The sequence below is a fragment of the Anoplophora glabripennis genome, unplaced genomic scaffold (assembly GCF_000390285.2).
Source record: "Anoplophora glabripennis isolate ALB-LARVAE unplaced genomic scaffold, Agla_2.0 scaffold155, whole genome shotgun sequence".
Lineage (NCBI taxonomy): Eukaryota > Metazoa > Arthropoda > Insecta > Coleoptera > Cerambycidae > Anoplophora > Anoplophora glabripennis.
In genome coordinates, this window is record NW_019416721.1 from 445,765 (window position 1) to 457,601 (window position 11,837).

General features: G+C 32.7%; 1 protein-coding gene across 1 annotated transcript in view; it reads right to left on the reverse strand.

The window, feature by feature from the left end:
• The window catches only part of LOC108915314 (farnesol dehydrogenase), a 14,490-nt gene extending 7,341 nt beyond the window's left edge, over nt 1-7,149 (reverse strand). Inside the window, exons 1-3 of the mRNA XM_018721312.1 lie at nt 7,043-7,149; nt 2,255-2,462; nt 1,743-1,996 (exon numbers count right to left, since the gene is read on the reverse strand). Of these exons, the coding sequence (XP_018576828.1) occupies nt 1,743-1,996; nt 2,255-2,462; nt 7,043-7,138 (558 nt within the window). The 5' untranslated portion in view covers nt 7,139-7,149. The remainder of the gene's footprint in view (nt 1-1,742; nt 1,997-2,254; nt 2,463-7,042) is intronic.
• Nucleotides 7,150-11,837: the final 4,688 nt, after the last annotated feature.

The window sequence follows — 11,837 nt, forward strand, 5'->3', positions numbered from 1 at the left end:
AATATTTATTTATTTATTTATTTATTTATTTATTTATTTAGACAATACACTACCCTACAGAAATTCCAATTACAGGGTAGGTAGAAACAGAAAACTACATCATACACTACATGATATGAGATAAGTAACAATACACAACATTACATACGTAAACAATTAGACAAAACAGTATATAAATGAAAAAAACAAAAAACAAATATAATTTAGTTTGTAAATGTAACTTTTTTAATTATGGCTATATTACAATTAAAAATGTCAAACTGATTTTGAAACAGATTATATTTATCACACATTTGAAAAAGAGGAGAGTATTTTTGAATATTAATTCTTGACATAGGTAAATAAAATAATGAAGAAAAACGAGATGATAATCTAGGTATATGAAAATTTAACAATGAAAGTAAAGAAGCACAGTCAATTGAATTATGTAATAACTTATATAAAAATATCAATTGCGCAATCGTTCTACGTTCCTCTAAACTGCGAAATGAAAATCTATTTAAAAGGTCACATTGAGGGATACCAATAGATGGATAATTTAGATCTAACAAAAGCTGAATATAATAATTTAAAAGTAGAGGAATCATTAAAATCCTTAGAGCAGCGTACTACAAAACCTAGCACTTTAAAGCTTTCGTCGTAATCATATTAATTATGATACGAAAAAGACAATTTACTATCAAATAGTACACCTAAATCACGGATGGTATGTGGCCTGGTGAGAATAGTATTATCAATACAGTAATCGAATGCAATCGGTTGCTGTTTGAGAGAGAAGGTCATGACATAACACATTTTAATACTAAGCTGTAAGTTATTAACATTGCACCATAAAACAATTTTATTTAAAGCAGATTGTAAATTTAAAGTCATTTCCACTACTTATAGAGCTTCATGTCATCAGCATATAATAAACAATTAACATCAGTTCCAGCCACAATATCATTAATGAACATATTAAAGAAAAGAGGACCAAGAACCGATCCTTGCGGTACACCAGAAGTAGCTACAAATTCTTTCGACAGCCGACCATTATATTCAACAAATGCATGCCGATTTAATAAATAAGATAAAAAGAAGTGTATTAAGTCCTTTGAGAAACCGAAACTATTTAATTTAGTCAATAAAACACCATGATCAAGCCGATCAAATGCCTTTGTGAAATCGGTGTATATTACATCTAATTGCGAATTCGAATAAAAAAACACCCGAGATATATTGAGTTATACACAGAAGGTTGGAGGTGGTGGATCTGCCCTTAAAAAAAACATGTTGATATTCATTTATTCGATTCTTTGCAAATGAAAAAATAAAATCGTAAAGAAGAAAGTCATAAGCTTAAGAATATTAAACATTCTTGCGTGAATAAAATGCTACTTAAAATACTTATACAATAAGTAACTATTATTACAAGGGAATTTACGAATTATTGTTCGAAACGACTAGCAAGATAACACCTTTTGGAAGATGCTTCCTTAATCCTTCTGCCTCTTTCTTCGTAACGATATTAACTTTTATTTCGAAACAAAATAGATAGTCTCTTTCGTCCAATAATTTGACTGCGTAACTTTTTGTTAAAGCTTATGACTTTTTATCAATAGTCGGTCAGCATTAAGCAAAACTTTAACAATTTTTAATCATTTCAGCTTTTGTTATGTAGCGACTTAAATCCAAATACTAGTTACTAATGTTACTTAAGTCTTCATAGATAAGTAGTAACATTATTATCATTGGGTACTCACAGATATCTTGATCTTGCTCTTAATGGCGACCAACTCCTTCCTCAGCGTTTCCGTAAGGGCAGTAACGGCGTATTTGGAAGCCGGATAGACATTCAGGAAGGGCAAAGACGCCACTTGGTGACCCGAGACACTGTTGATGTTGACTATGTGTCCATCGATGAGGTGCTCTTGCATTATTTTGATAGCTTCACGTGAAGCTACGGCCAGTCCTAAGATGTTGGTGTCTAGGACCTTTTTCCAATCCTCGATGTTACCTATAATTTATTTACGGATATATCTAAATAGTGTTACAGATGTCAGCTTTTCTACTAGAAAATGAACGATGATGAATAAGCCGTAATTGAAGCGAATAAGAAAAGTTCGTCAACTTTTTGGTCGAAATGGCAAATCAAAATCACCAATTGGATCATAACGTCCAAATAAAGTTGCTATTTGTTGTTGACTCAAAACTAGCTAGAGATTATACAAAGGATGAAGCAATAGAGTAAAACTACACGAAATATCTCCCTTACCGTCAATTATTGTTGTTTTTCTGTTGATTCCGGCGTTGTTGATCAGAATGTGCACAGGTCCGACGTTTTCTTTGATCCACTTGAAGGCTTCCTGGATTTCTTCTTGTTTGGTCATGTCGACCTTGTAGGCGTACAATTTTCCGGGTTTTCCTTCCAAAGTTGCTGCCAATTCTTCAATCCTGTGTTTTCTTCTAGCCAATCCGACTACCTGGAAAATTTTGAAATGTTTATATTTTGTCTAGAATTTGATGCATCGGCTCAGTATTATAATTATTATAAAAAAATTGAAATAGTGGTTTCAAACACATTTTAATTACATATAAACAATACATTTGGAAAAATCGATAAATAGCGTGTCTATTTACACGAAAAATCTAACAGGGGTTAAGGTCAATAAAAGACCGGCTGGACCCTATATTAACCCCGGGGTTATACAGAGTGTTAATGATAAGTCGAGCAAGAGGAAGACCTGTTCGTACAGTTCACTTGAAAGACAGAACTTTGGAATCTGTAGATGAAGACCCATTCTTATGGTTTTAGAGAGAAAAAATATAATGTCTAGATCACTACAAATTAATTTTGGTAAACCTCTAATGTATATCTATATACATGACATATGTTGCCAAATTTCTGTTATAATTCGCAGTCTTACACACATTTTTCACCTTTTAATAAAAAATTTTAACGGTGTTATTTTGCTTTTCGAACCCCACTGAACTCTTGTGGTTAACAACAGCACCTTTCGCTGGCAAATTAAAATAATAGTTTATTTATGTGTCACTGAAAGAGTGTGAGTAAATAGTTTTAGAGACGTATCGTATCCGCTGTGTACTTAGATCGTCATACGTCATAATATCATTATCTTGTTATTCATAACAGAAAATTGTAATCTTATACAAATAGTAGGTAACTATTATATCACAATATATCACAATGTTACAAACTGTGAATAGGGAATAAACTCCTTATTTCATAAATTTTTAGATTGATAGATGAGAATGTAAATTATCAAAATAAAGAAATTTCACATTCTCAAACATCACCAAATTGGTGAATGGGGATCAACATTTCTAACGGAAATAGAGGACGCTTCAAAGTTATTGGGACTGTGGAGCAAGAAGAAAAACATGATTGAAATAAAAAATTGATATTGAAGTAGGAATGGGAAAGATGATTAGCCAAGGCGATTGGACATGTGCCATCGAATCTTGGAACGATATCACCAAACCACAACACGTCTGTTAATAGGTATGTGGTCTAGGATAATAAGGGATTACCTTATAGATCCTAATTTATTTGACGGTCCATTAAATGGCGATTTATACCTACATTTTCTCTAAAACATGTTCTTTTGAACCGTCACACTGCAGTGTGTTCAGTGTTCGCGAACATCTGAAAGCAGTATTTCCTCATTGATGGATAGATCGAAACGGACCCTTAATGTCACCGGATTTTAATTCTATGGATTTCTTGTTCTGGGGACATTCAAAACACTCAGTTATACCACGCCGATGGATGATATTGAAGATATCCAATTGAAAATAATACAGGGGTGCCAAACTATTGGGGACACAGCGGGGATTTTTCACCGATTTAGGAGGCATTTTTTTAAAAAGCTTTAGGAAATGTATTGAGGAAAATGAAGAACAACCTTTTTTACCGTTTTAGTGTTTGTTAATGTGTTATTTGATTATTTAATGTTAGCAGTCTGTTAACAGTTGTAATAATAACATAGACTCACAAAAAAGAAAGTCCAAACGCAAGAGAAAATTTCTCAGGAAATCCACCAATTGGGTGAAAACTTGCCCAAATATGAGTCAAAACTGATTTTTTCATAAATTCTGTCCAAATATATCATTTTCGTAGTATTTTAAAACACTGAACACGATGCCATTAGTAAAATTTACCTTTGATCTCGATACTTCTCAGAAAATCCATCATTTGGGTGAAAACTTGCCCAAATATGAGTCAAAATTGATTTTTTCATAAATTTTGTCCAAATATATCATATTCGTAGAATTTTAAAGCGCTGAACACGATGCCGTTAGTAAAATTTACCTTTGATCTCAGAAAATCCACCATTTGGGCGAAAACACCCAAATATGAGTCAAAACTGAGTTTTTTCCTAAATTTTGTCCAAATATGTCATTTTCACAGTATCTTGAAGCGCTGAACACGATGCCATTAGTAAAATTTACCCTTAATCTCGATATTTCTCAGAAAATCCACCATTTGGGTGAAAACTTGCCCAAATATGAGTCAAAACTGATTTTTTCATAAATTTTGTCCAAATATATCATGTTTATAGTATTTTGAAGCGCTGAACACGATGCCATTAGTAAAATTTACCCTTAATCTCGATATTTCTCAGAAAATGGGCGATAACTTGCCCAAATATGAGTCAAAACTGATTTTTTCTTAAATTTTGTCCAAATATGTCAATTTCGTTGTATTTTGAGGCGTTGAACACAATGCCATTAGTAAAATTTACCCATGACCTCCATATTTCTCAGAAAATTCACTATTTGGGTAAAAACTGGACAAATATGGGTCAAAACTGATTTTTTCCTAAATTTTGTCCAAATATGTCAATTTCGTAGTATTTTGAGGAGGAGCGATATTTCTCAGAAAATCCACTATTTGGGTGAATTCTGGTCAAAACTGATTTTTCCCTAAATGTTGTCCCTTTCGTAGTAGTCGTATTCAGCGCCTGAACAGACTATACATTTGGACAAAATTTAGTTTTGATCCATATTTAGGCGTTTTCACGGAAAAATTTCACATTTTTCCGAAATTCATGGGCAAGTAATAAATTTTGACCACAGTTTTGATCATGTTCAGCGTATCGTATTCCTTCGGATATGATATGTGGGTTTCTTCGATTTGGACTTTCTTTTTGTGTGTGTGTGTAATTTAGGTTCGATTTACTGCCAAACGGCTACATTCAGCAACTTGAACAAAATGTATCTTTATCAAAGTATTTATTATTACCTTTCAAGTAACCTATCATGGTAAACACTTTTATCGATTGTATGTAAACTGCCCTCTAGCGGCGCCTAATGAAACTTTTCTCTAATTAAAACAATAGAGCTTAATCTACGTGGTGCATTTGCCAAATAAGAATCTATAGCAATTAAATTAAATCAGTTATTTAAAAAAATTACTTGTATGATGAATTCTTGAACAAATTACAATAGATCCTACGAGCAATAAGACAGCGAAACCATTGTTTACAAACCAAAAATTTAATTCTGGCACCAAACAAAAACACAACAAACTGCCTCCAAGCCCATATATATATATATATGTTNTTCACCTATTTTTTTACGGTGCTTTCAAAAATGCAGTAAAATACAGGGTGTTCCATTTAAAAATACATAACTTTGATATGGTACGCTTTTCCTGGACACCCTGTATATTTCAAAATATTTTTAAAATGTAGCCGTAATCAACCTACACATACCCACCTAAACAGGTTTCTGTAACATTTGCCGTTTGGTCACTAGCGACTGAGGCGTTACTGGTGGCCCACCCTGTATAATTTTTGTTGTGGAAAAGCAAATAGAAATGCGGCGATAGCTCGATATTATAGATAATTATACAAATAGAAATATTTCACATTCTCCAACATCTACCAACATTCAAAGAAGTTCGTGGAATTGGAACTTTCATAGTTTCTAACGGAACTAGAGGACGCCCAAGAAAAAGTTCTAAACATGATTGAAGGAATCCCAAAAACTACTCTAGAAAAATTGATGTTGAAGTAGGAATAAGACATTCTTGGAGAGTACATCTCGAGGAACAGTTCTTTCCATTTGATGTCCAAAAGGCGCAGGCTTTTTACGATAGTTATCGGCTAAAACAATTGAAAACTGCCATAACATCTTGGAAAAATATCAGCACAACAACCAAAGGATCTCATATCTGATGAATTAGCATTGACTCATGAAAATCCACACACGATTAGTGAAACAAAGCAGCAGCTATTTTATTTAATGGTTCATTAAATGACGATTTATACCTACATTTTCTCCAAAATCAACTTCCTCTTTATTTAAAAGATGTTCCTTTGAATATAAGAACAAACAGCGCACAGTCACACTTCAGTGTAGTTCGCGAACATCTGAATCCAGTATTTCCTCATTGATGAATAGATCGAAACGGCCACCTCGATCACCATATTTAAATGTCATGGGTTTCTTCTTCTGCGACCATTTAAAATAATTAGTTTATATCACATCGATAGATTATTTTGAAGATGTCCAATTGAAAATAGTACAGGGGTGCCAAACTATTAGGAACAGCGGGGATTTTTCGCCGAGTTAGGAGGCATTTTTTATAAAGCTTTAAGAAATGTATTGAATAAAACGGAGGACAACCTGTTTTACTGTTTTATTGTTTGTTAATGTGTTATTTACTTACCTATTTAAAGTTTCTATTAGCAATTGTAATAATAACACACAGGCATATAAAAAAATCCATACTCAAGTATGGAAACAAATTTTGGCCCATATTTAGGCCAGTTTTCACCAAATTGTGGATTTTCTGAGAATTGTAGAGAGCATAGGTAAATCTTACTAATGCATCGTGTTCAACGCCTCAAAATACTACGAAAATGATACATTAAATTAAAAAATTGTACTTTAACAATTTGAAACTAGAAAACAATTGACATTTAGAAAAATAATCCACATTAACTACCGTTATTATTTAACCACGCCGAATCACCCCCTTAAGATATATGATGCATTTTAGAAACGCCGTCTGCAAAGTACAATTATCCCTTACCCGCAAACCCTCTTCCACTAATTTCTCTGCTATAGCGGCCCCTATACCGGCACTGGCTCCCGTCACCACCGCCACTTTACCTCTCCAGCGTTCCATCTCGGCACAGACTGACGCTAAGTTCAAGTTTACAACGTTTTTAAATCGGCCTCATCCTGTTATCATAAAACGAGATTTAGTCGAGCGCTCGGTCGTTGACCTAATGAAAAAAATATAAACAAGCAAATGTGAGAGATAGTGTGTTTAATGTCAGTAGTGGAGTGGGTCAATTGGGTATTTAAGGAAAGTGGGGCAATAATCGACTACTAACAAACATATATAGGTTCAATATTAAAATATATGTTATTTAAAAGAGGAAATCTGGTAATTTTGTTTTTGTTTTTGAAAGAACACTACCTGTTAAACCAGTTCTAAGTAAAAAAGTAGAAGTCTTTGTCAAAAGCAATGGCAACGAAAAATATCCGTAATTTTTTCTGTTAATTAAGATGATATTTGCAACACATGATGACATATAAGTAATTCATATATTTTCTTCCAAAATTATTCTATTTAGTACCACCTAAAATCCTTAAAATATAAACCAAAAAGTTGGTAATTTGTTTTTACTTACGTCTTACGTTTTATTTTTACACGAATAAAATTAGTAACTTTTCCTTATTAACTGCTAATAACGTTTTTAATACTATTATAATTGTTATTTGTTGTATAAGTGTGTTAAGTAGCATTTTATCGACGCAAGAATGTTTAAACGCGAGAACATAGTTTGGGCGTTTAATATCCTTAAGTGGATAAAAGGCAATTAAAACACGAATGGAATACAACGTTTTATACATAATCACATCACAATTATATTTGTGGAGTCAGAATTATTGGAATTTAATAAATAAAACATTCGCACGACTTAATATTTCTTACTAGTTTATTATCAATTATTTAATAAACAGTTCTATCTGAATTTGGTAAAAATGCAAACAAGTAATTGTGTTTCTGTGGCTGTATTTGAAGAAGCTCAATCAGCAATTTTCCATTTATTGCCAGCGAAATCCCGAGAACATTGCGAAAAAGTGTTCGCCGAATTTAACGAATGGAGGAAAAAGGGAGAGTAATGACAATAAATGAAAAAGTAATAATATCGCATTTTTTAAATACAAAGCAAAAACAGCTTCAGTATTGGAAAGAGCACATATTGTTGAAAGATACTCAAGTTACGTATACAAAAACATTCCCATCCATACATACTAATGCCTACTTTTAATGTGTTTATATTTCTCAGCCGAAGGTTCAAGGGCTCTTGAACATAAATTAAAAATGCTTATAAACATACAGAGGTATATTGTAGGACTAAGCTTAAAAGAGAATTTAAGTTTTCAATTTGATAATTTTTGATTGATTCAGAATAGGTGTGATATCTGAATAAGTGAATAAATAATATCTTTTAATTATAAAGTGTTTTAGTTATACACATAATACCAACACATATTGAAGAATTTTTGACTGGGCCTTCCGATAAAGAATATTTAATGATTAAGGTATATCTCTTTACCTTTTACATATTGTTAGGTTTATTGTGAACTTTGAATTATTTTTGGTTGCACTAATGATGGGGGTTTCTGGTGCCTGTCGATGCTGCGAATTGACAAATTTGAAAATTAGTGACATACAGGACGTTGGCAGTTACCTACTTGTTTCAATACCTGACGCCAAGACGGGCATTTCAAGAAAATATACAATTACATAAGAAGGATTTTGCGTAAATGCTGTTGAAATATGCAGAAAATACATTTCTCTGCGTCCAATTCGCCTAGCAAAAGACAAAAAAATTTTTTTTAAGATACGTTAATAAAAATTTACGTCTTAGCCTGTTGGAAACAGCACATTGGTGCAGGTACCCTCAATAGTTGCTTCATTCCTGAATATCGCAAATCCAGAAGCATATACTGGCCATTGTATAAGGCGCACTTCAACAACTTTATTGGCCAATAAAGGTGCTGATCCTACAATCATCAAACGGCATGGTAGATAGAAGAACTCCTCTGTAGCAGAAAGTTATGTTAAGGAGTCTACATCTAACAAACTTGATATTGCAAGGAAAATCCAAGGAAAATATAGTTCTTCTTTACAAGAAGGAACATCCGTAACTTGTGCAAGTTCTTCACAAACTTCGGCAGATGTTAAGCGTTTTAAAAATGATGGCAACAATGCTACAAGGGTTGTTATTAACGGAAAGGAAGTTAAATGTGATAAAACAAAAAACTAAATTTCTATTACTATAGATGTAAATGTTAATAAGTAAATAAATTAAATTTGATTTATTGTAGGTTATTATTTTTTCATTATTCTACTAGTGAAATAAAGTTACTTTATTCCACTAGTGGATTAAAAACAATTTGACGATCTTAACGTGATTTCCTCTCAGCTCCGTTTACTGATAAATAGGACGTATTTGAGGATTGTCCTAATTTATAATTAACAGTTTGCTATCTGCAAATTTTTTGGAACCATTTCGTGTAGATTTAAAAATTGGGTTATATTCTACGCGACCTATTACATTGTCCAGATTTTCAGTTTATTTCTTGAAAAATCGGACGCGAACAGAAAATCCTTTCTATCCTCTCCATGCTAATTTTTTTGCTGTGAAGTTTCACATTGTGTTAAGTACACTTTCTTTACAATTTGCATAATTTCACTGCAGAACTCGATAACCTCTTTACTTACTTTAACTTTGGCAATTACAATGTTTCATTGAATATTGGAAATTAACTGGTTTACAAACAAGCATTCTAACATCTCAGCTTCATGGCAACCCAAATAGGAGTTAAATTTGAAGCACACTTATACCACAGAAACTCAAGTCTTCTGAGCTAATTCTCCGCTGAACTCAGGTCGACTCAGGTAGTCATTCTCTTAAATTTATGAATGTACTTTACCTGCATGCTGTGTCCAACATATTAAGTAGGTATTAAATATAACTTGCTTCAAAACAGCTGATGCTCTGCTTAGAGATCATTTCACTTTACAAAGAATAATTATCACGTATTGTGAAGTAGTTTAAGTGATTATTTGATATTGCGTACATTTGCATGACCTACTACTTAATAATAAAACAAAATTATCGATTATTCGTCTTGCTGTATGATTGGTAATTTGAAAAAAAAAGTAGTGATCACGTAAGCATTTTATCGACAAAATTATAAATTGTGGTCATCAATTACTGAAATACATAATGACGAGTTTTTAACCTTCCCCGATAAATTATAGATCTCTACCCGACGTAAGAAATGACCATTATTGGAGTAATTAACACAATATTACAAACTTATTTCTCTTGCTGGAACGATGAGTTATCCAATTTTTTAGAGACGCAGTTATTGTATTACAAAATCGATTTAATGACGTCAATTTGTTTCTTGATTGTATTGATAACTTTAAAAAATATATCAATTTGGTTCTCAAGGTACATATTATAAATGAGCTGCCACTAAAAAAGTTGCACTGCGATTTGCCCAAATGTATTGATATGCCTAAGTATACAGGGTGTATCGCGGAGAGGGCCCACTAGGATTATCTCAAAGAGTAGTCAGAATTGAAATCTGAAAATTTGCTTATAAGAGTTTATCCAAAAGATCTATTCAATGAAAATAGTTTCGACTTCCTCGCACTTCCGGTTATACCGGAAGTCATCGTCAACTCTGTTATTTCAAAAGGAACACTCTGTATATTTATGCATTTTGTAGTTCTACGGCAAATTCTAGACTAATTTCATTCAAAGTACTTCAGGCCAAATTGTGACAGTTTCCAAGTTGTTATCAATTTTCGAAAAAAAATGGGGGAAGCAAGTGATTTTTGAAAAAATAAAAAATTTTCCTGTTTCAGGCAACCTTTCACATTTCATCCTTGTTCCAGAAAACCGCACATTTCAAATATCGTCATTAACACTTTGCACTAAAATAACAATCCGAGATCATGTGGTTACAGAGGAGATCATGGCCAACGCAAAAAAAAAAACTTTATGCCTCAGGGATCCGTTCTAGGGCCATTACTTTTTTGGCCACAGGTTAAAGACTAAGCTCATAAATAATTAAATAAGTCTTCATTTGCCAAACAGAATAATAACAAAATTACAGGTTTCGATGGCCTTTAAACCTTCCTATTTTTATCAATCGATTGTTCCTTTAAACGCTATTGTTAAAATCTCAACAATGCAACAATTGTTTACGCTTTAAGAGTGTAACGTAAAACAGTTTTATTGAATATAAATACCGTGTATACTCTTTCTGATTTGAGGTTTACCAATAAAAGGTTTCTTTATCTGTATCAGGTTCAATCGGATTAATACCGTGTATCAGATTTTGATGTCAATGTTAATCACGCATGCCAGGGTCAAGCGCGGCTTCTGCGATTAGTGACAACATATGTCTTTTATTTGAATTTTCCCATGATAAAAAAAATATTTGAAAGAGAATTCTTTGCATGAAGAAGCTGGTTGGTTTTACCTATTAATTAATTCATATTGGTAGGAAAAAAGGGAACAAAGTATATGTTAAAAACTTAATAGGCCAAGTAAATAAAATTTTTACTCGAAAAAAGTCCTATAAAATTGTCTAAAGGAACATAATACAAGACATCTCTCATCTCGTAGCCTGTTGGAAACAGCACATTGGTGCAGGTACCCTCAATAGTTGCTTCATTCCTGAATATCGCAAATCCAGAAGCATATACTGGCCATTGTATAAGGCGCACTTCAACAACTTTATTGGCCAATAAAGGTGCTGATCTTACAACCATCAAACGGCATGGT